The sequence below is a fragment of the Triturus cristatus genome, chromosome 12 (genome assembly GCF_964204655.1).
Source record: "Triturus cristatus chromosome 12, aTriCri1.1, whole genome shotgun sequence".
Lineage (NCBI taxonomy): Eukaryota > Metazoa > Chordata > Amphibia > Caudata > Salamandridae > Triturus > Triturus cristatus.
Window position 1 is genome coordinate 583800099 of NC_140595.1, and position 25681 is coordinate 583825779.

Consider the following 25681-nt stretch of genomic DNA (forward strand, 5'->3'; position numbering starts at 1 on the left):
CTTACAAGTTCCAATTGGATACATATGTGATACATATGTACAATTTGTCATAATGTAAAAAAGTTAAAAATTAATAAAAAGAGATTTTAAAAAAAACGTAATAAAGGCTAGTGGTGAGGCAGTTGACGAATACTGCCCAGAAGGAAACACAAATCTCAAATCAAATATAACTTTATTTGATTGTTAAAAACAACCATAAAAGCATACATTAAAAAATCATTGCGTTTAAAAAAGTCACAACAGTTCATTTAGCGATAACTCCAGAATTATTAATACAAATCATTCAAGGACTTAATAAAGTGCATTATATTATACTTTTCCTAGTGCAAATCACTTTTTTTTAAAACAATGTAATTGTGGCAACACAAAAATTATTATCCAATTGTAGGATATCTAACATAGCCAAACGACATTGCCGATGACCCACCTCTCTCAAAAATGGCAGTAAAACTGTATGCCTAATATAACTGTAAAATGTACAAAATAAAACAACATGAATAGTACTTTGAGGGGAAACATCATCACAAGGACAGGGCAATAATTTGTGCGTCCAATCATTTGTTATAGGAAAACTAACCAATCTATGGAAGATTCCAAATCTAAAACGTGATAGTAGGAATCTATCATAGTTGCCAGGGACATACAGCAAATAGGGTTGAATATTAAAAGTTGTTAAAATTAATTGATGTTGCAGGACAGTAGGTTTTAGGATTTCCACAGAAATTCTCCCGGAATCCAAAAAAGCAAGGCCCTCCTTCTTCAACTCCTTACACGATATGGCTGAGATAGTAAGAGGATTTAAAAAATAATCCAACTTTCCCATGTCAGCAAAAAATTTACGTACATATCTCAGCCATGGTATCCTCATCACTGCTTCCAATTCCAAAATATCTATCAGTATATCTCTATTGAACTTGGTTTCATCTTTAGTCCACATCCTGTGCCATAGAAGCACTGGTTCAAGTTTAATAAGATGAGATATAAAAGGAAGACTCAATTCTGCATGACAATTATAGTTAGAGGAACTCTTGGGTACTGCGAGGATAAATTTCAAGACGGAGTTTTCAACTGCCTGAATGGGAGCAGAGTCAGCAAAGCCCCAAACCCCACTACCGTACATTGCACCAGACACGCATTTAGCTTTGTAAATCTTAATTAATTCTGCCGGCGGTCTGGTACCTAGTAGAAGGATTTAAGGGCGGCAGTCGAGCGAACCAATGCAAGTTATTTCGCTGCCACTGCCGGACCACAAGAGTCATTCTGGTTAAACAAGATACCCAAGTAAGAAAATTGTTTAGTGGAATCAGGCTTCTGTCCTGCTATAAAAATGGCCTTTTTAATTTTGGGATTTCGACCACAGCGCATGATGAAAGTTTTCGAGATGTTCACTCTAAGGCCCAACTCGTTCATAAAGAGGGCAAAACTATCCACCACGTGCTGTAATCCCACTTGAGTACGGGATATTAACACAGCATCGTCCGCGTACATCAACGCCGGGATTGGACGACCAGCAGCGTATGGGGAGTGGAATTTACTATTGCACAGGGCTTTCTCCAAACCATTTATTAAAAAGGAATGGGGCGAGGACACAGCCCTGCCTGACACCACTCCTGATTGGGATTTTGCCCGTGCCCGTGCATTGCCCCCTAAGGCCATAGCGTACGTGAGCCGAAGCGTCACTATAAAATCGTTTTTAGAAAATAAATAATATTGGATTCAACCCCAAGTTGTCCCAGCACAGTCCATAAGGTGGAATGGTCAACGCAATCAAATGCGGCCGAGAGGTCAACAAAGGCCAGGAACAAACTCCCTTTCCTGGTCCTCGTGTACTTCCCGGTCAGCATTAGAAGATTTAAGCTCTGTTCCACTGTTCCTAGGCCGGAGCGGAAACCATATTGTAAGTCAGATAAAATAGAATTATCCTCAGCCCAAAGCAAAAGGCGGTCCAAAATTATTCGACCCACTATTTTAGTAAAGGAATCTAAAAGGGAAATGGGTCTGTAAAGACCCGGGTCGTGTCTATCCCCTTTTTTATAGATGGGCAATCATTCTGTAATACAACTAGCGTTAAGCACCTGGACCAGAAGGGGACCCCACAAAGGAACAATTGCGTTCAAAATATCTATAGGGACACCGTCCGGGCCTGGTGCCTTCCCGCCCTGACTCACAAGTAAGGCTAGTTCAACCTCTTCCAGGGTGAACATTAAGTTTCTTGAGATGGGATAAGCAGAGGGATTCAAAAGAGGGCTAGACTTACCTAGTCCTTCGTATACTTTAGTAAAATGATTAATCCAATCTGTTTCAGCAATTGCTATCTCTAGAGTTGGGCCAGTAGTATCGCTAAGGAAAGGAGTTCTAATGATCTTCCAGAAGCCCGCACTATCCTTCCTTACCGCAGCGTCGTGCAATGCTTCCCAAGATTCTATTTTTAGCTCGTTCTTTCTATCTTTTAGGGCGAGCTTATACTCAATCCTAAGTCTACTCACTTCCTTTGCACACCTAGGTGATTTATGCAGTTCTTTCTTTAAGAGAGAATAAGCTCTTGTGCACCTAGAATTAAACCAGCCTCCGTTTTGTTTGTTTTTAGTTTTACATTGCCTAATAGGGGAGGACCTGATTTCATTACAAATAGATAGGAAGGATGCAAGAATCTCTTCAGATGTAGATTCCTCCCTCAAACAAGTCACTACCTCAGACATACTTTTAACAATTACTGTTTTAAGTGTTTCTACTTGATCCACCTTATCCCATCTTAGCGTGTAGCCATTCATACTACCAGTGCTCAAATTTTCACGCAATCTGTCCACGTCTATGTTATCTTTTGGGACAGAATTCCTTGGAATCAGAATGGTTACACAAAGAGGAAAGTGGTCACTTAACGCAATATCTGAGACCTTGAAAGAATATATGCTACCAGCATGCTTAATAGTTACTAGAGCAAAATCAATTGTAGAAGTACAACCCCTCCCAGTAAATGTAGGAGGTAAGATGAAAGGGGTTGCACAAACTTCATTTACAAATCCCAAATCAAGTTTGCCTATTAGTTTGTTAAATTGTTCACCCAAAAGGGAATGATTAAAATGTGACTGACACAAGCCACCTTCCTGGGTGATTCCGCACCGATTGTCTCCCCTCATGGTGCACAAAGTACAATTAAAATCACCGAGAAGGGTCATCATATTATATCCACAAAATTTACCTTGTAGAAAAAGTGCATTAGCCAACTTTTTAAAAACATTAAGTACATCACCAGGGGGAATGTTATTATACAAATTAATCGGGGCAATCGGAGTGTCTGAGTCCAAAACGAGTTACAAAAATTGGAAACAAGTATCTTTCACGGGCTCTGTTGCCTTTAAGATGTTCAACTTATTTGACAAATAAATCATCAGTCCACCCTTAGCTCTACCGTGGGTAACGTCCACGGCTGGTGTGTGAAAGGTCTTAAAACCATGTATATGGACCGGATCCCTACTCCATGTTTCTTGTAGACAAATCAGATCGTAAGTCTGAATAAAGGCCTGCCACAATGGGTTACCAATCTTAGATTTGATACCAGCAATATTCCAAGAACAAACATTACAAAGGGGGGAGATGGAAGAGTCCACACTCAGACCGACAGGTAGAGATACAAAACCACACTCACTCTGCTTCTCTAACCCACCAACCAGAGCCTCCGGCCCCCCTGTGAGACCCTCAGACGTAGAAGGACTTGGATCTAACCCCTTGCCTTCCTTGCTGTTTTGCCTTAAAGTAATAACAGGCATAAGATCCGTGACTATCTCTGGGGAGTTGTGAAGGGAATAGAGTTGTGATCAATCATTTGTGTCCAAACCGCTAAGGGTGTCAAAGGGATTAAACGTCGGGATACCATATCTCCCTCCCATGGACCCCCCCTGACTTAATGTTTGGCAACGAGGACCTGAAAACCTATCCAGGCGTTGGGGAGAGTAGAAAAAGCCATGGGGGAGAATGGTAACAAAATCAGAACTATCTGACCCAGTACAACCCCTCTCAATTATATTCTGAACCAATGGTGGTGACCGAAATGTTAAAATTACACAATCACCACTCAGAGATTTAGTCGACGGGCCTAGCCAACTAACTCTTCTAACCATCTTGCACTCAGGAAACAAGGAACTATTGGGTCCAAGCTTGGTAGAAAGGAAATGAAGTGCTTTATTCCTGAGAGTCGACCAGTGTTCGTAAATATTGGGAGGGAGAGGAGGAACATTTGCTAACACCACTGTATATGGAATAGCCTCAGGGGGCAAATTAAGAGTTGGTAAAATTGATATCGAATCAGCCTCCCTAATATCTTCAACTCTTCTCATAACAGTCTTAGAGTTGTTAGTTAGCACTTGAGGGGGACCGGATATACCTGCTACTCTAGGTTCTAAACCCCTGGGTTTATTAAACTCCAAACGTCCCAATTCCACATTGGTTTTAAATTGAACATGTTTTTCCAAGGCCCCCGTTATTTTTTTGGGATTACTATTTGCTTCAAAAAACAGATTTTAAAAAAACGTTATTAAGGCTAGTGGTGAGGCAGTTGACGAATACTGCCCAGAAGGAAACACAAATATATATCCAAATGATTCCCAACTTGTTATTTTGAGAATCGTCTGGATCACAGACTTGCTAACTACCTTCAGTGATTTATAAATCTTAATAGAATCGCATAATTCAGTTTAGGCTATTTTGTACATCTATCATAAAGGCTTCATTTATATTTCAGTCCTCGGATGTCGCAGAGTTTTAACAGTGTTTGTGCTCATGATCATTAGACGTTTGAGGGAAAAGGTCTTCCGTATCTCACACTTCTTTGGTTTGTACAAGGGGGCAAAGGAGATAAAAAAGCAATCCTAATGCAGATCATTGGGGGAAAAAACTTTGTACCACAAGTCTGGCAGTGTTTGAACAGTGTTTACTAATGTTTTGTTGGTGTGTAAATCATGAGGAATAATTTCCCGGGCCAGACCCCAAAAACCAGAAAATAAAAAAATAAAACAGGCAGCATGTTCCTCCATGACAGAAGGGATGGGAAGATTCCTGGAGGAAAATAATGCTATGACAAAAAAAAAAAGAATCCTTTGCTTCTACAAATGGTTGTCCAGGGCAGAGCTCCAGAGAGGTCCCATCTTCTACTGAATTTCTGTGGAACATATAAAGCTATGGAGGTCACTGTGGGATGTGAAGTTCAATGTCTATCCACCTTACTGAAGTCTTAGGTACATAATGGGTTTGGAAGGTTACTAACTACTACGCCATGGGAGCAGAGCTTACAGAGCTCCAGAGTAGTTGTATTGTGTCAGAACTCTAGCCCTGCTCCCACCTTGTGCTGGCTTTAGCTGTCAGGGCAGCGAGTGGGCCCTAGAAAGAGTACATGCCTGCCGGAGCTTATGTTGCTACTACTTGATGAAGTTGATCTATCTATTCAGCTCAAAAGCCAGGATTAACAGCATGCCTCTCTGGCTGGAAGCCAACTTTTACGATGGCACCAGTGAACGTTTTCACCTTTATTGGAGCCCAAGCAGCCCCAAGAATTCTAATCCAAGGGTTGTTTAAACATGGTACATTACTTGCCAGAGAGCAGTAATCTGATATTTGCGGGCCGTGTTAAGGCTCGGGGGGTCATTTTAACTTGATTTAAAAAAAATTGTTGGTATGCTCATGTTTTTTTAACTTACGATTGTTTATGCAGTTGCACTTTCCCTGATATTTTATCTGAGCTGAGTTAGAGCTCCAGGGGTGCCATTTTGTTCATTTTTCGGACGCTATCATGCATGCCCAAGATATAAATGTAACGCCCTGAACGTCTCAGGATCGTTTAACAGACACGATAATGAGAACGCAACCACTTGTGAAGGTTTAGTTATTTTAATGAAGGCAAAAATAATACAAGGAATAAACAAAGGTTATAGTCACTGGAATCCTCCAGGCTAAGTACGTTACCAGCCCACAGCACGGATGGTCCTAGCCGTCCTCTGCATATACGCCGATCCCGGCGTATGCCAACAGAGGGCAGAAATGAAATGGCCGACAATGCCAATCGGTAGGCTGTGAGGGGCACGAAGAGTGTTGGGGAGAATCGAGGAGTCAGGGAAACACCCAGCCGGGGTCTCTACCTGAAGGGAGCAGCCGCTCAACCTCTTCCTCAGACTGCACCGGGACGCGGAGTCACCTCCTGGTGATGCGTCACCGATACCCCAATCACAAGCAAAGAAGACTGAACCGAGAGCAGCCGCTCGATCGATCCTGTGGACTTCCGAGTCTGTAACGAGGCAAACACCTCCTGGTGTGCGTTACAGCTGGCAGTCCCTGTATCTCTGGTCGGGCTGGGAGTTACGACTCCAACCAGCAAAAGCGCCACTGCGCTTTGACTCAGCCGAGTCAAAAAGCGAAGCTCAATGGTTATCCGGTAGAGCTTCCGGGTCCTTCACAGGTGACGATGGGGCAAGACACGGCCCAGGGAGTAACGACTCGACCTACCTCCGTTCTTGCCTTACTGGAGCACCACTCCGGAACACTGCTCTTCACTAAGCAGGTACGTCGGTGTAAACACAATATCCGACAGCGTTGTACCTCCCGGTTCCTCCCTTTATAGGGCGTGTTTTCCTTGAGTTATGTAACAGGTCTCCTGTTTACATAAGGGTGTGTTTTCCTTGAGTTATGTAACAGCTCTCCTGTTTACATAAGGGTGTGTTTTCCTTGAGTTATGTAACAGCTCTCCTGTTTACATAAGGGCGTGTTTTCCTTGAGTTATGTAACAGCTCTCCTGTTTACATAACCTCTCAACCGCTAAGCATCCTGGGAGATGTAGTCCGTTTTCGCTGGTTACCGTTTTCCTCCCCTCGCATGACAGGAATTCTTGACAGTACATCCTCCCTCTCAGCGGCTCCCCACGGGTCCAGCGCTGGCAGGAAAACGCCGATGGAACAAGGAGACCAAGCGCGGAGCATGAACCCCTTCAGCCGGTTCCCATGACTGCTCCTCCGGGCCATAGCCTTTCCATGCAACCAGGTACCACAGCTTCCCCCTGCGCCATTTGGACGCCCGTATGCCCGACACTTCATACTCCACCTCCGACTCCACGCATACCGGCCTAGGTGTCCCAGACGGCTTGGAGGGCGCTGGTTTGAGCAATGATACATGAAAGACAGGGTGTATCCGCAATGACTGGGGCAAGCACACCTTCACGTTCACGGGACCCATACACTTGGTAATTCGATAGGGGCCCATGTACTTGGGATGGAACACACTGTTCTTTCGAAACCTCATGTTTCTTGTGGATATCCAGACGTAGTCTCCAGTGCGGTACAGTGGCCCGGGCCTTCTCTTCCTGTCTGCCGCAGCCTTGTATCTTCTCTTGGCCTCTATTAGGACAGCCCTTGAGCGCATCAACGTGTCTTTTATGTGTGCCACCCTGTCCGCTGTGGCGGGAATCCTGTCCTCTCTGAACGGATGTAGAAATGGCAAGAACCTGGGATGTTGGCCATAGTTGCTATAGAACGGAGATGCCTGTGTGGAGCTGTGAGTGGCGTTGTTATAGGCTATCTCTGCAACCCATAGCAAGTCGACCCATTCTTCCCTGCCCTGGTCCACAAAACATCGCAGATACTGTTTGAGCGTTTGGTTCAGGCGCTCGGTTTGGCCGTCCATTTGAGGGTGGTAGCTGGTGGACAGGGCGGTCTTAACATGCAGCGCAGTGCACCAAGTCTTCCAGAATTGCGCAGTAAACTGCGACCCCCGGTCCGACACGATCACCCCAGGTAATCCATGCAGTCGTACCACATTCTTTAGGAGTAGTGACGCCAATTCCCCGGCCGTAGGGACTCTCTTGCAGGGGATGAAGTGCCCCATTTTCGTCAAGTAATCCACCACCACCAGTATTGCCGTCATCCCCTGGTCTACCGGTAGGCCCACCACGAAGTCCAGTGATATGCTATCCCATGGTCTATCCGGGGTCGGAAGTGGATGTAAGAGCCCTTGGGTTCGGCCATGGTCGGCCTTCATGGTAGCACACGTAGGACACTCCTGTCCCCACCTCCTGACATCCACTCTCATGGTTGGCCACCAGAAATGCCGTCCCATGCTAGCCACCGTTTTTTCAAAGACCAAATGACCTGCGCATGGAGAGCCATGGCACCAGATGAATGCTTGTTTCCTTAGCCTAGGCGTGGGTATCAATAGGCACCTACCCTTCAGGGGTATCCCGTCCTTCAGCTGCCATTCTCTGTGACTGAGGAGCCACCTCCGCCATGCGAATGACCTGATCCCTCTCTTTATTCCCCTCAGGAAAGTATCCGGTTGGATAACCCCCAATACCATCTTCGGGGAAATGATGGAATGCTCGGTCGCAGGCAATGGTTCCTTAACTGCAGATTGACGGGACAGGGCGTCCGCCTTCCGGTTTTCCGTCCCCGGCCGATATGTGATGCGGAAGTTGAACCCCGCAAAGAAGATCATCCACCGCAGCTGTCTGGGAGAAAGGTGTCTTGTGGCCGTCATGAACTGTAGGTTCCGATGGTCCGTGTACACCGATACCACATGTCTTGCCCCCATCAACCAATGCCTCCATTCGGTGAAGGCGTCCTTGATTGCGAGAAGCTCCTTCTCCGCAATATGGTAGTTGCGTTCGGCGTCGTTGAGTTTGCGGGACATGTACGCAACGGGATGAAGCACCCCTGTGTCGTGGTTGCGTTGGGACAAGATAGCCCCCAGCGCCACATCCGATGCGTCCGCTTCCACCACGTAGGGGAGATCCGGATCGGGGTGAGCCAACACCGGCGCCTTACCAAAGGCGCTTTTCAGGGCCTCAAAGGCTTTGTTCGCTTCAGGGGACCAGACAAACTCCTTGGACTTCCTCAGTAGCTGTGTGATTGGGGCCACCAATCCTGAAAATCCATCTATAAACCGCCTGTAAAAGTTGGCGAAGCCAATGAAACTTTGGACGTCCTTCACGCTTTGGGGCACCGGCCATTCTTTCACCGCCTTGATCTTTCGTTCTGCCATCTCCTGTCCCTCTGGACTCAGCATCACTCCGAGGAATTCCACGGATGTGACGTGGAAGTCACACTTGCTGAGTTTACAAAACAGCATGTTTTCCCTCAGCTTTTGGAGCACAGCTTTGACGTGGTGTACGTGCTCCTCCACACTGGACGAATAGATGAGGATGTCGTCGATATATACGACCACGTAGATATCCAACTCCTCTCTGAATAGCTCATTCAAGAAGTACTGAAAGGCTGCCGGGGCGTTGCACAGACCGAACGGCATGACGAGGTACTCAAAAAGGCCGAACCTGGTCTTAAAGGCGGTCTTCCACTCGTCTCCGTCCCTCACGCGCACCAGATGGTATGCCCCTTTCAAATCCAACTTGGTGTAGATACGAGCTTTCTTGACCTGTTCCAGAAGTACACTGATGAGAGGCAAGGGGTACCGATTCTTTACGGTTATCGCATTCAATGCCCTAAAGTCCACACAGGCTCTCAGCTCCCCATTAGCCTTCGGGATGAAGAAGAGTGGCGAGGCGGCCGGAGACTTGGACGGGCGGATGAATCCTAGCTTGAGGAGTTTATCCAGGTACCCCCGGAGATGCACGTTTTCAGGCTCCGTCAGGGCATACAGCCTGCCGCTGGGAACGCTGGCCCCTGGCACCAGGTCGATCTGGCAGTCAAACTGTCTATGTGGTGGTAGCACTTCCGCCTTCACCTCATCAAATACATCCTCAAAACTGTGATAAGCCTGGGGGAGAGCCACATCTTTTTCTGCCGCTGTAGCCACCGTCTGACTCCCGCTCTCATCTGCGTCAAGGGATTCCGTTCTTATTCCACAATGCAGGATGCAATACGGTGACGTCAGTTCGATGCGATGTGTTGGCCAATCCACAGAGGGGTTGTGTTTCTGTAGCCACGGCAATCCCAATATGACGCCATATTGGGGCGCTCGGATGATGTTAAAATCGATTTGTTCCAAATGGTTCCTCCCACATCTCATCGGAAGGACCCCCGTGTGCTGCCCGATGGGCCCCGTCACCAATCGCCTTCCGTCTACAGCATAGACGTCTTCGGGTACAGCTTTGGGAAGAAGCACTAGCCCTAGCCTGCATGCCTCGTTGTGGTCCATAAACATGCCAGTGGCCCCTGAATCCACCATGGCCACAACGGGTATCCACTGGTCATGCACTCCCACGTGCACCGTGAGAAACAGGTGTCGTTGTCCCTTAGTGACCGAGTTGGAAAGTGAAGGGATGGATGAGTGACTCCGAGATGCCCCTTCTTTGGTCTGGGAGTCCTCTAGTTTTCCGCCGGTACGTCCACCACGGCTGTTACCGACCGGTTGGCCCGATAACGTGACGTCTTCGGTTTGGCAGGGCATTCACGTACGTAGTGGCCTTTTTTGCCACAATATAGGCACAATCCTTGTTTACGGCGTGACTCTTTCTCCGTGGCTGTGGGGCTCGCTCGTATTGCGCCGAGGTCCATGGGTTCTCCCTTGGATGCGGTGGAAGTTTCAGGACTTCCCACTGTCACATAGGATGGAAGGGAGTTTCCTTTTCTCCCATGATCCCCCTTTCTTTCACTTAGCCTATGTTCCAGCCGTAATACCAGGTTGATAAGGCCCTCACATGTCTTGGGTTGTGGGTCAATATGAGCCACGGCGTCCTTGAGCTCATCGCACAGCCTGTGATGGAAGAGCGCCGTCTGTTTAGCAACAGGCCACTTGGTTTCCGCAACCAGCCTTCGGAACGCGTTGAGATACTGCACCAGGTCGTTGGATCCCTGTCTCAACTCAAGCATTTCACGGTCCGCCGTGTACGAGTCAGCCCTTCTGTCGAAGACTTTCAGGAATTCCTCGCGAAAAGCACCCCAATCACATAAGATGGGGTCGTCCCTGCTCACCAGAGGTACGGCCCATTGTGCCGCGTTTCCCGCCAAATAGGATATAAGGAAAGCCACACGAGCCTGACTCGTGGGGAACGCCCTTGGTTTGCACGATAAATGTAGCGCCACTTGTGTGAGGAATACCTGCACTGTGTTAGGATCCCCACTGTACCTCTCTGGTGTTGCCAAGGGGACGGCTACCGGCATTTCCACTACTACCACAGGGGTCTGGTTCGTGAGGGAGGTGCTGGGCGTGAGCGGGTCCAATTGGATAGCATCCAGTCTGGCTTTTACATCGGCTGTTTCTTGCCTGGAGGCAGCCAATTCAATTTGCACGGTCGCTAAAGCAGCCAGCACATCATCAAGTGTTGCCATGTCTGTTATCGACCGGGAGACAGTTAGTGTTATTAAGGTCGGATATTTTGTAACGCCCTGAACGTCTCAGGATCGTTTAACAGACACGATAATGAGAACGCAACCACTTGTGAAGGTTTAGTTATTTTAATGAAGGCAAAAATAATACAAGGAATAAACAAAGGTTATAGTCACTGGAATCCTCCAGGCTAAGTACGTTACCAGCCCACAGCACGGATGGTCCTAGCCGTCCTCTGCATATACGCCGATTACGGCGTATGCCAACAGAGGGCAGAAATGAAATGGCCGACAATGCCAATCGGTAGGCTGTGAGGGGCACGAAGAGTGTTGGGGAGAATCGAGGAGTCAGGGAAACACCCAGCCGGGGTCTCTACCTGAAGGGAGCAGCCGCTCAACCTCTTCCTCAGACTGCACCGGGACGCGGAGTCACCTCCTGGTGATGCGTCACCGATACCCCAATCACAAGCAAAGAAGACTGAACCGAGAGCAGCCGCTCGATCGATCCTGTGGACTTCCGAGTCTGTAACGCGGCAAACACCTCCTGGTGTGCGTTACAGCTGGCAGTCCCTGTATCTCTGGTCGGGCTGGGAGTTACGACTCCAACCAGCAAAAGCGCCACTGCGCTTTGACTCAGCCGAGTCAAAAAGCGAAGCTCAATGGTTATCCGGTAGAGCTTCCGGGTCCTTCACAGGTGACGATGGGGCAAGACACGGCCCAGGGAGTAACGACTCGACCTACCTCCGTTCTTGCCTTACTGGAGCACCACTCCGGAACACTGCTCTTCACTAAGCAGGTACGTCGGTGTAAACACAATATCCGACAGCGTTGTACCTCCCGGTTCCTCCCTTTATAGGGCGTGTTTTCCTTGAGTTATGTAACAGGTCTCCTGTTTACATAAGGGTGTGTTTTCCTTGAGTTATGTAACAGCTCTCCTGTTTACATAAGGGTGTGTTTTACTTGAGTTATGTAACAGCTCTCCTGTTTACATAAGGGCGTGTTTTCCTTGAGTTATGTAACAGCTCTCCTGTTTACATAACCTCTCAACCGCTAAGCATCCTGGGAGATGTAGTCCGTTTTCGCTGGTTACCGTTTTCCTCCCCTCGCATGCCAGGAATTCTTGACAATAAATGGGCAAATAACTCGACCACGCTGCAGCGACATCTGATATTTGTGGGCCGTGTTAAGGCTCAGGGGGTCATTTTAACTTGCTTTTAAAACAATTGCTGGTATGCTCAAGTTTTTTTTAACTTACGATTGTTTATGCAGTTGCACTATCCCTGATATTTTATCGGAGCGGAGCTAGAGTTTCAGGGGTGCCATTTTGTTCATTTGCACGGAGGTTAGCGATTCATTTTTTGGACACTATCGCGCACGCCCAAGATAAAAGTGGGTGGATGACGCTGCCGTGCGGCGGACGCACTGCTCGGCGCACCAAGGGCAAGCCCGTCTGCGCCCGGATTGTGGCCAGCGCCAGCCACCCTGCTCGTTTCAGTTTCCCTGACAGATTGGTATGGTCTAAGGAGCAACTAATGGCTTTCTTACCACGTAGGTGTGTGGCGCCCGTATGTTTAGACTTTTGCGTGTTGGGACGAGATGTGCAAGATCAGGAGCGATACTGTAACTCTTGCTCCTTTAAGTTGGAAGTAGGTGGTAACAATGGCTCCCCTACAGTATTAACTCCCTCAACATGCACTATAGGACATATGTCTACATCTAGGTCCACCCATAGGGCCTGTTTAGTCAATTGCAGGTCCCTCTCCAAACATGCAGATAACATTTGGCTCACCCTAGAGTCGAATCGTTGGGATTTAATGTTCCTAACCGAAACCTAGGTGAGAGACCGCACTAACCCTGATATATCATTGACTATTCCTAGGGGTTTTAGGATAGCTATGATGAACCGGGCAGGATATAGATTGGGGGGTGGACTTGCCGTGATCTTGAGAGACGATTGGGAGTTCACGTACAAGAGAATGGAGAACATGGGACTGATTGAGGCTCTGTCATTTTGTATAAAAATCTCCTCTGTTTCCACCATTGCCGGTATGCTGGTCTATAGACCCCCCAGACAGTCCGGCTGGAGTTATACGATATCATTGCAGATCTCTCGCAGAGGCATGATAATTTCACGGTCTTATGTGATTTTAATGTCCATATGAACAATAACAATTGCCCCCTAGCCTCTCAAATAGCTGACACCTTTATAGGGTTAGACCTAACCCAAAAGGTAGCATCTTCGGCCGATCCTTGCTCAGCCAGATTCTTCAAGCTGCTGGCCCCTTGGTTTAACCCGGTTTTGAACTCCATTTGGAACTCGTCCTTGAGTACAGGATCCTATCCTACCATTTGGAAAACGGCTTTTCTCCGGCCCATCCTCAAGAAAGAGGATGCAGACCCGGCAGATCTCAAGAATTTGAGGCCAATCTCTCTCCTTCCAGTGCCAGCCAAAATTCTTGAGAAAGAAGTCCATAAACAATTATTGGTTTTCCTGGAGACTAATAACCATCTTCATGGCTCTCAGTCAGGATTTAGGTCGGGCTATAGTACCGAGATAGCTCTGCTTGAGGTGGCAGAGACTATATGTGCTACTGTAGATCAGGGAAGCTGTGCAATGCTAGTGCTGTTGGATCTTTCCGCAGCTTTTGATACGGTATCTCACTGGACCCTTATAAAAAGACTCGAGCTCCTGGGTGTGACTGGAACCACCCTAACTTGGTTCCGCTCATTCCTTGAGGGCTAATCCCAGCAAGTGTCCCTTCACCCTCATGTCTTTTCCTCTAGACCTCTGTGTGTGGTGTCCCTCAGGGCTCGGCTTTGAGCCCAACCCTTTTTAATATTTACCTCACCCCCTGGCTTCGTTGGTTGAGCAATATGGTGTGAAAGTAGTCTCATATGCTGATGACACTCAGCTGGTGTTCTCCTTTATGGAACACACTGAGGCAGCTTTCACCAATTTTAAACAGTGTCTTCTTAACATCTCGTCATGGATGACGGACAGCTGTTTGAAGTTGAGCACCGAAAAAACGAAGGTGCTGTTTTTTAATCAAGCGTCTCCTCCACGGTCAGAACTCTGGTGGCCTTCAGAGTTAAATCCTCCTCCACTCCCAGTTACTCCCGCGAGGAACCTGGGATTCCAGTTTGACTCTAAACTTACAGGCAGGGCCCAGATCTGTCAAGTGTCCTCTCAGTGTTTTTGGAAGCTGAAAGCCTTACGGAGGTTTCTTCATCTCCTTCCTATGGATTGTAGAAAACCTATAGTCCACGCACTAGTTACATCACAGCTGGACTATGCTATTAGCCTGTATCCGGGTTGTCCTGCTTATTTGATCAGGAAACTGCAGATTATCCAAAATGCGGCAGCCAGGCTTATTAGAAACGTGCCTCTCCGCCATCACATCTCCCCTCACTTGCGTAGTCTTCATTGGCTTCCGGTAAAGAGAAGAATAGAATTTAAGGCACTGACCCTGACCTACAGAAGAGCTGGTGATACCGGCCCACAGTATCTAAAGCGGAGACTGCTGAAATACCGCCAGACAAGGGTTCTAAGATCTAATCAACAGGAACTGCTTGTGATTCCACACTTTGCAAAGGCCAGGATTGGCGGGCGAGCGTTTGCAGTAAAGACCGCTTCTTTATGGAATGTCATGCCGGTACACATTAGAAAGGTCATATCTGAACTAATGTTCAGAAAGGCGCTGAAAACCTGGCTCTTTGGCCTACCCTAGAGATCTTTCATGAGTCCGTGAGTCCTCATTTGTTGTTTCTGTTGTTAGCGCCAGTACACTTCCGTTGGTGGTAGCTGTGCGCTCTATAAGCTGTAATAATAATAATAATAATAATAATAATCTGGGACAATGTCACAACAACCTTAAATATCCTGTGGCTGAGCAGAACCACTGGGAGAAAGCTGTTCACCATCTCTCTGGTGTGGTAACAAGGTGCTCTGGGTGAGTTGGGGTGGGGGAGGGGGGTGACGGACTGAGTCAGTGCAATTCGAGCTGGACTTACCTGATTGCTGCTGGTCTGGTGGATGACAGTGGCTCTGTTGCTTTTGACACATTCCATTTTTTTTAAATATGTATCACTAAGGATGCAGGGAATTAGTGGGCAGGAGGAATGTTTTATTTTATATCTTACTTTATATTTATATCAAACAATCCAAAGAAGTGATTGCTTCAAGATGTTGAAGCCTGAGCATATAGGGTCATATTTGATAAAAAGTTGATTAGATTTTCATGACTATTTGGTCTTAATTACTGAAGATAACTAGCAAAGTAATGGACCAATTTATTTAGCAGGTACTTTTGGTAAAAAGGAAAGGATGGTTCTCAATACTACCCTACTGAGATAAAAACTGTATAAGGCTCAACAACAGCTGAATGGGTCTGAAGCTCATTCATTATCAGACATGCTGACTAGGAAAGCTGCCTTCTATGACAGATTCTGCAATGAAGAGTTCAAATGTGGGACATATACATTTTGAGAGTACCAAATTAAGATCTCAAGAAGGTGAAGGTGCTCTTATTAGAAGAACTTTTTTCCAAGCCATTGATGAAATATTTAATTACAGGGATCTTAAAGCTGGAAGCTTGGTGATGATCTTTTTCTGTGCGGTTATTGCTGCAAGATAGACCTTGATTGAAGCAGACTCAATTTAGATGTAATAAGAAACAAGAAATATGTTAGAGTTAATTTCGTTGGTGGCAGGAGATAGGATTACGGCCATATTGTTGGTCCAACAGACAAAATCTTTTCCATTTGAAAAGCATAACAAGCTTTCGTTGATGGCCTTTTTGCTTCCTCTAGAATGTCTATCCATGGTTGCCCTTATTTTCTGCTTTCAGGAGCCATGCTGCCTAATTTAAGGTCACAGTAGATTTGGTTTGCATGGCAGCATCCTGCGTAGCTTTAGTGATATTTGTAGCAGATCCACTAACCACCATTGTCTGGGCCATTAGGGAGCAGAAAGGATCATCACTGATTGGGACATTCTAAAGTTCAACAGAACTGTTGGAATTAATGGTACTGGCAGAAAAAAGTAATATCTGTGACTGGTTTATCAAAAGGGCCCCGATGAGAGAACCAGGCTCCAATCTTCTCGATGCAAAGCTTTGGAATTTTGCAACATGGCAAATAGCTCTACTTGGGGGAAATTCCATTCTAAAAGGACGCTGTTGTCTAGGACCAATTTTTGGTTTTCTTCATAAAGCCGTTTTTTAGTTATGTACCTGGTGATTCTTTATTCAGGGCAAGTGGACTGCTTTTATAGGTAGCCCTCTTTCTAGAGGTCATGTCCAAGTCTTCTGTGCTTCCAGAGATAGATGTTTCAACCTCGTACCTCTTAGTAAGTTTAGATTATGTCGCCTAGTGGGTTTGTCTGTTTGCATGAAGAAACTGTTTATCATCAGATACAATAAGGGAGGCTTGAGAACCAAATGGCAGCATTGAGATCCCAAAAAATGATGTTGATTGGTCTATGCGCTCAGGATCTGAAACACCATCTCAAAATCCATAGGACTCCCTGTAGGAAGGTGGATATCTGACTATGGTTACCCCCAACTTTTTGCCTAGTGTCTAGCTGGTTTTTCGACTTAGTTGGCCTGAGATCCTGCCATTCAGGGTCTCAGGCTGTCTGCTCTCTCTGTAAAATGGACTCCATGTACCCTAGGTACATAATCAATTGGTAAGGATCACCTTATTGGACCCTGTACAGTGTACCCTAGGTACCCAGGGCATAGGTGTACCCTAGGCCTACCAGGGGCTGCAGCATGTATTGTGCCACCCCTGGCCTGGCCTTCCATTTTGACACAACTGGCTGATCACTCAGCTGGGGCAAGGTCGTGTAATCACCCCTTGCTTAGGTGTAGTATTCCTATACCTAACTTACATATAGACACATGTGTACCTATCAGTCACTCCTATGGCAGGCCTTAACAATCCTGGAGGCAGAGTGCTTGGTAACATGTGAGATGGTGCTCTAGCATGAGCTGAGCCTGTCTGCAGCTTTCGGAACCATGTCCTTATAGCTGTTCTATGATATAGCCTACCATATACTCTTAAAGTACCTTATAATCTTAGACGGTTATGGTAACTATGGTTTGGCTTTATCAAAACATGTCGTGTAAGGTGTCTAACACTCGGGAATAATACCCCCATGCCATTTCTGGACATGAGAATATTATTCCCCCCTTCTAGAGGGAAAGACATGTTAAAATCATACTTCAACTGTTAGCCTCTGACCAAAGCCTCAGCATCACAAAATGGATGCTGCTGCCACGACACAAGTCTGACCTCCTGCAGCTGGGAGTGATCCCAGCCAGGGAGGCCTGGACAATAGGTTTCCTGCTTGGGGAGGTGCTAGCACCTCCCCAGACAGCCTTTAGTGTATTGGGGCAGGGTGGGCTGAAAGGAATGAGACATGCCTGGGGCACACAAGGTGTTCCTTGCATAGTCCAGTTCAAACCGGCGCTGGGGCACTCCAGCCCCAGCGCGAAACTGGACAAAGGGAAGTGGGTGTAACCACCCCCTCCCAGGTCCCACCCATAAGGCGTGACCTAGCAGGTATCCCAGCCCCCCACATTAGTATAAGAGTGGGAGTTGGGCCTCAAGACTTTGGATTATCCTGAACCTGCAAAACTGAACAAGAAACTCTGGACCTTCGACATTCGACGAAAGAAGAAGACTGAAGAATCTCCCTTGTAGCCAAGGAGTGGCTACCCTGTGCAAACAGGCACCATCAAGAGACTACCCTTTGCTTTGTGAAACGTTCGACGAGGAACCGACTGCAGAGCCCGACCAGAGCCTTGATTTCCAGACTTCTCCGACCCTCATCCACATCTGCAGCAGAGCTGAGATCCGTGGAGGCGACGAGCGACGTGGGACCGGCTACCTGGGAAAAGTGGCTAGTAACTTACAGCGCAGCTTCTGAGGTACCCTCGAAGTTGTGCACCGGGGATTGAGAAGCCCCAACCCCAAGCACCATCTGCACCGAAGACCAGCCCCCCACACTCCACGAGTCCTGCGTGGGGCCCTTCAGCATTTTCCTGCTTGCCGCGTCTGTCCGGTTGCTTGCCCGCTGGCTAGTGGCCTCTGTGACGACGCTCCCTGAAATCTTCTGCGCTGGTTTGGCTCCTCCAGACTGGCTCCCGCTTCTCTGCAAAGAAGAAGCACCCCAGACCTCCCTGGTCTGCACCAGAAGCAAGTCCCTTGTTCTTCGTGGGTTCCGCTTGCCAAGGCTTGGTGAGTCCTAGTCCAACTTCGACGCCGCCGACAGCAAGAGCCTTCGTGGGACAGCTCGCCTCCTGGTCCTGGTCGTCCTCGACGCTTCCTGGTCCTCCTGGCTGCAGCGACAAGCTTCACCTTCACCTGCAACTCTTCACGACATCGCCTGGTTCCTTCCTGGTTCCACGTGGTCACTGGCTAGTGACCTTGACTCTGTCCCCTCTGCTTGCAGGTTTCTTCTCTTCTTGATCCCAGCCTTGGGATCCACCGGACACTCTTCACTGACTGCCTGTCAGCATCTTTCTTCAGGCATCCATAGGAGTCGACGACGAAAACGACGCATCTTCACCCCTATGCACCCGCAGCCTGTGGGCTAGGTAACGTGGGTACTCCGGTGCTCATCAGGATAGTGACTATCCTAGTGTCTAGTTTTCAAGTCTCAACTTCCTAGCTACTCCGGAAGTGTCCTAAATCTATCTATTTCTAAACTGTAACATTGCTATTGACTTTTACGCATTACGCGTGAGTGTTTCCACTCTGCACACGAATCCCGTGGGCCTCCCACTTCCTAACTAACGCTAGTGTAGTGTAGCCCCAGCGATTCCCTAGGCCTAGGCCTATTCTATTTCCGTGACAGTGGTTCTTATACCACTTATTTAGTATATGGTTTGCGTGGCCCCTAGGGCCTAACTGTATTACTTACCTGTGTGACTTACTGTATGCATTAATAAGACTGTGTTGTACTTACCTCTAAACTCATAAAGAGTGCTGAGGGTTTGCTTAGAATAAATACACTTTATTTTATATATATATCTGTTGTGGTGTCCTTTCATTTGGTATTCAAGGGATTATATATGGTATCACAGCTAGCTTCACATGCCATTCAGAGTTTAGCCTAAGACTGCTCTTGTCCATGCTACCACTAGGATAGCTGGTCTATAAGGTTGACTTTACAACCAATCACCATAAGGGTATTTGGACTGATATAAGGTGTACACTATAACTAGTGACATCATACATCAGGCCAACTTCTCACACTCCCCCAACCCTGCTAGGATTTAGGAAAGAGTAAAAGACACAACTCTTTGAAGAACACTCATCATGATGCAGCAATTGCCTACCCTTAAAAACCAGTTACGTCTCTAATTACATGTTGACTGTGCCTTTGCTTGCACAGTGTTCCGATGCCTTCCAGCCAGGTTTGCACCATATGCACACACATGGTACTGTCTCTCCTCCCCTGTCCAGAACCCCTGCACTGACAGATTGTCCAGGTGGTCTCCCCAACCCCATGGAATGCATCCGTTATTACTGACTGAGTTGGAGTCCTTTACAGAAAGGGAACTCCCTGTAACAGGTTCTTTCTCTTGCAACACGATGATCAAGAGGCATACTTCACTGCTAGCAACAGTTGCAGTTAAGCCTCCTAGCTGTTCTGTTTTGAGTGCATTTATTTTTTAGACATTGTTACAGTGGTCGCACGTGCAGCCTTGCAGTGAGATTAATGCATATGTTAGAGACTATTGACTCCAGCAAAGTATCTCTCGCAAGCTGTGGGGTTCTGTTACTTCTATTTAGGATGTACTGAACACAACCCACACAAATGCCAGGGAAATGAACGAAACACTGACTATTGTGTATTTAGAACTGTAGGTATGGGGTGAGTTGGGATCAGTGTAGGCTCACCAATGATGAAGAACTGAAAACCACTGAAGTAGACTCCACGTACATCTTCAATCAGTGGGTCTTTCTGTTGTTTCTAATCAGAAGTCATGGTTTGATTGTTCTCTATGCTGGGCAGTTCAGTTCCTCCTCTTCTATCAGTTGTGATCCTCCAGGATGGCCAGCTTCAAATAGGTTAGTTGACAGCAAATGCTGTATCCTTGGTAAACACTAGCCCTGTGCAGGAAAAGATGTTTCCTCTACCTCCAGGTAAAATAAAAGTTACAAGGACGAGATGGAGTGTTAAGTCCTCTTCAGAGGTGTAGGCGGGAAGTCTGGAACAACTGCCAATCCTGGGGGGAGAGCAGTTTGTCAATCTGTCCTGTTTTTGTGAGTTTGCATGTAGGTACAAATGCAAGGTGATGCCAGTCCAAAATGGCCCAGATCACTGAGTGGTTTGGAATTAGAATGCTGCATCCACAGAGTTCTTGCTACTACAAGAAGCCAACGATGCAAGACGAAGAGGGAGGAATAATTCCGTTAAGCTTATGGGAAACCTATGTATATAGTTGATGAGGAATTCTTCCCAGTAACAACCAGGCAGTTACAGGTTTGGGGAGGTAAATCTTGAGCACTAGAGCAGGTCCAAGGGGGCAACCTGCATGGAAATAGACCATCTTGTGAAGCTGTGCACAGTGTCCTTATGGACAAGCTTTAACCATGTCGAACACAGTGAAGCAGACACCCATGCCAGAAAACACACATTCCACACAGGAGAGAAATCTCAGTTACAATGAACTACACAGAACTTTATCAGAGAAAGGCAGGAGTCAGTCTCTCCACACGAGTGCAGGTAAAGTGCCTGTACCTCTGGAATATAATCTTGCTATTAGCATTGCCAATCACCTTACAGTCAGGTGTGAGATGCAGGATCTAATAAATACATTTTCGTTAACTGGAGAAACTCCTAGGATTGGCTTGCAGACTGTGGAGTTCACTAAATGAAAGATATAAGGCAGGTCACAGAAAATTTGTGGGGAAAGGCAGGCTAGCTTTACAAAGCCAGACAAAGAACCTCTGTCCCAACAGAAAGCCTCAGTCGGGACCGAATCTTGGATCACATCACCAAACAAAATCTGTGCCTATTCCTAGTGCATATTGTTTACACAGCCCAATCTGGGATACTCTGCAACTTATGATTGAAGCAGATGGGACTAGGTCTACCAAGAACAATATATTTACAAACATGCACAGTGACTCACAATGTGCACATAAGACTAAGGACATGGCACAGTAATGCTGTGCTCACAGAGACGTGATTTCACAATGAGCACGCACACATGTGACGCACACAGACATTTTTCAAGGTTAGCTCTGAAAATGCATATCATCAAACACTTGATGCTTCATACTCACTGCTGCTTAAATCTGGATCCTCCAAATGAGAAGACATGACATTTTGCTGATCCCCATTGGTTCCTGGAAACTCGTTTTTCATCATTGCCTGTCGTGCATGCTCCCCCAATCCAGCAAAAACCTGTTCCCCTAAGAGCATAAAAGGTAATCAATACATATCGAATTTTATAGAAGCCAACTTCATTTTTCATCTGCATTCAATAAGAGACCTACATTCACTGCAAACAACCTGGGAGCAAATTGAGCAAGAAAATAAACAGATTTGTAACCTGTTATTAGAAGAAAACAAAGACTGAAACAGAAGAACAAGTTACTTACCTTTGGTAACGATGGATCTGTAAGAAACATTAGTTAGTTAGATTCCTCACCTTAGAATATCCCCAGGCGTCAGGCTGGATCCGGAAAGATTTTTCGTCAGCAATACCACTTGCGTGTCGCTAGGCGTCGTCTGCGGCTCCGCGTCCGTCGTCGGCGTCGTGCGCCGGAATGACGTCGTCTGAGTACTTAGACGCCGCCCTCGCGCCCTGATGTCAGTTCTTGTACATAGCTTTCTGCGCCAGGAATGCAGAGCCATGCAAGAGAACGACACTGGTACCAAAAAAGTCTAGGGCCCGGAAAAGGATAACCTTAACCCTAGATGTCGGTTCGCAGAACGGGGAGGATGGGTGGGTCGGTGAGGAATCTAACTAATTAATGTTTCTTACAGATACATCGTTACCGAAGGAAAGTAACTTGTTCATCTGAAAGAAACACGTTAGTTAGATTCCTCACCTTAGAATAGATACCCCAGCAATACCAACCCCGGTGGTGGGTCTGCGAACCAAGATCACATCTGAAAGTCCTGGAGACCAGAACGGCCAAAGAAGCCTTCTCTCCGGACTTGGCTGTCCAGGCAATAATGCTTGGCAAACGTGTGCAGCGAGACCCACGTTGCTGCCTGACAAATGTCCTGCAAGGGGACTCCCCGACCCAGGGCAGTCGTTGCCACCGTGGCTCGAGTGGAATGAGCCCTCAGCCCAACAGAAGGTTCCTTTTTAGCTAAGGAGTAACAAGCTTTGATGCACAAAACGACCCACCGAGAGATGGTCCGCTTGTGCACCGCCCGCCCCTTCTTAGCGCCCACGTAGCCAACGAAGAGTTGGTCATCCACCCGGAACTGTTTTGTGCGGTCCAGATAGAAGGAGAGCGCATGTTTTGGGTCAAGACGGTGGAGCCGCTCTTCCTCTTTAGAGGGATGCGGAGGCGGAAATAAGGTGGGAAGCGTAACAGACTGCCCGATGTGAAAGGCAGTCACAACCTTAGGAAGGAAGGAAGGGCGAGTGCAGAGCACAACCTTGTCCGGATGAATAGAAAGGAAAGGAGGCTTAGAAGAGAGAGCCTGGAGCTCACTCACCCTTCTAGCAGAGGTGATGGCTACCAGGAAAGCAGTCTTAAGCGTCAAGAGACTAAGAGGACAATTAGTCCAAAAAGTTTTAGTCAAAACGTGACTAAAGGAATAAGCTCTTCCCGGATAGGTGCTGTCTGGCGCGGAAAAAAGAAGAACTGACGTCAGCGCGCGAGGGCGGCGTCTAAGCACTCCGACGACGTCATTCCGGCGCACGACACCGACGACGGACGCGGAGCCGCACACGACGCCTAGCGCCGCGCAAGGGGTATTGCTGATGAAAAATCTTTCCGGATCCAGCCTGACGCCTGGGGATATTCTAAGGTGAGGAATCTAACTAACGTGTTTCTTTCAGATCCAGAGAACTAATATCCAGGAATAATATGTGACAATCGCGGCTGTTTACACTCTTGACAGGCGCAGATAGGATTAACAGCAGCTCCTTTGAGTTTACGCCTAATACACTATGGAAGCAACTATGGGGCCCTGAAGAAGTAATCTTAAAAGTCGTCAGGAGCGGCTCCTCCACAATGGCGGAGGAGCGTTGCCCCACTGGATCAGAGCCAGCAGCTAACACATATTTAATTATCGTTTTATTTTCCAGCAGCTGGTTTAGCCAGCGTTGGCAGGGAGTGAGGGGGGTCAGAGCATGGGAGGAGGGAGAAGGAGTGCTATGCGCACTCTCTAAGTGTGCATGTGTGTTTCCCCTTCCGTTTCAGGCCGGCTAAACACACATGCGCACTGAGGTTTCTCTAACCCAGCTGTATTTAACACTGCTCTAATAGCATTCTTTAATTCTGAAGCAGTTGCGGCACCCGCGCTTTAGCTTAATATTTTTAAAGCTAAAGCGCGGGTGCTGGCATTTTAAAAAAAGTAAACAATAATGAGAAAAAAAAGGCATACAGTTCCGTTGGGCGCAGCAAATAACAAAAGAAAGGCGCGGCTGCGAATATGCCAGCCGAGGAGTGCCGCGCTGGGTATAAAAAGCTTTGCGGGAGAGCATGTCCATCCTGCATCAGCAGGCCGGACAAAGCCATGTAAGAAAATAATGCTGCAAGGCTGCAATTAAAATGTATCTAGTAACAACACATGTAACAGAGGGTGTCCTCATGGGAGGTTACAAGAAGAGAAAAGGGAGTTCTAAGGAGGGACTACTAAGCCTATTGACCAATGAAAAGCCACCGTTTACAAAGGACAGGAGCCAATTAAAAAGATGAGAGGAAAGTGGGCTTTGCTTCATGCCCATATCCTGAATACAGCATGTCTCAAAGAGACAGTGCAAGCGCTGCCTAGGAGAGACCTATAAAAGGATCTCCCTTAACCTCTTCTGTGCCCATGACGAGATAGTCTCGTCATGGAGCACGGTCGCGCTGTGCCCATGACGAGACTATCTCGTCATGAAACCCACCCGCGTGGATAACGCCCAGCACAGGAGGGGGAAAGGGCGTGGCACCGAAGGGGTTAAAAAAAAAAAAAAAAAAGAAGAATATAAATCTTTCCAGAGAATCTCTTTTATGCCTGGCCTTTGATACAGCTTTAGCTGTCAAGAGACTATTATTTTTCCGAAAAGCTAAAATATAATACACATATTTTGATGGGCTTTTAGTCTGAGGGGTTCATCCACCAGCCTATTAAATTGTAATTCACATTTTGATTCTTCCCACTGCAGCATACAGCATGGGGCAATGCCTCAACACTCTCTACTTACTGGCTCACTTCAATCTGAATGGCTTCACAATTATTTGAGTGACCTCACAAAACGTGAGCACAAGGTTAATGTTTGCCTTAAACAGTTCCTTTCTCTTCAATGACAAAGCTGCTTTAAATTATGCCTTATATGTTATTTAGTGTTATATTCACTTTAAATACCAGCTATTTATTTTGTCTGCACTTTAGGTGCCCAGTTATAGGGTCAAATGTAAGGGTAAAATGTATGACACAACTGAAAGGCCAGTTATTTTGAAAAAAACAGTAGTAAAATGGCCACACCAGTGAATATTTTTAAGTGTAACACTTTTAATGCAAGTATATAGCAGCCATGCTTAGGTTATATCTTTTCTTCTTTTTCTCTCTGTGGTATATGCTTGCAAAAAAAATTGCATGGATTTCCATGATCAGACCAACTGGCTTTGACAATGTTTTCTTGATTTGTTTATTAGGTTTAGCGGGAAAAGGAGTGGGGTTTTAACCACCATCCTTTTTTGCTCTTTCCTTTTGGACTGTTTCCAAGTGCCCACTTTCCTACAAATGCTTTACTAATGTAGGTTGCCATAAAAGTGCTTTTGCACTAGTGTGTGGTCCGAAAAATAATGAATAATGTTAAAATGTATTGATTTGGCTCCGGTCCTTGCCAGGAGGAGGATAACCATGTCTTGGAAGTCCGCTACCAGTCCAGTGTGGGGGCTTGGAAACAAGATGTGACAAATTGGGCAGGAGCGGAGGGGAGGGCCTTAGCCAGGGAGGAGCCGGAGGCCATCCCAGGTGCTCATTGCAGAGCAATCGAGGGAGATCCTGGATGCCTGGGAACACCTGGAGAGGGAGCACACCACCGAAGATGGAAGCCGAGACAGGTCTCAGACAGGTGAAGGATGTGCGCCTGTTAGATCAGAGAGAGGGACCTTAATAAGGGATAATAACAGGTAGTGAGAGTGATGGAGATTGGGGGTCGGCCTGGTGAGTTAGTGCAGAAATGGGGAGCAGAGACGGTGGGTACTCTTCGGGGCCTCTCCACATTCTG

At 46.9% G+C, this 25681-nt stretch overlaps 1 protein-coding gene across 8 annotated transcripts in view; it reads right to left on the reverse strand.

Moving 5' to 3' along the window:
* Positions 1-25681, reverse strand: part of ZNF821 (zinc finger protein 821) — a 294135-nt gene that overhangs the window by 72988 nt on the left and 195466 nt on the right. For all 8 annotated transcript variants that reach the window (XM_085639629.1, XM_085639624.1, XM_085639630.1 and 5 more), the window contains one exon: positions 21561-21689. In XM_085639629.1, coding sequence (XP_085495755.1) covers positions 21561-21689 — 129 coding nt within the window. The remainder of the gene's footprint in view (positions 1-21560; positions 21690-25681) is intronic.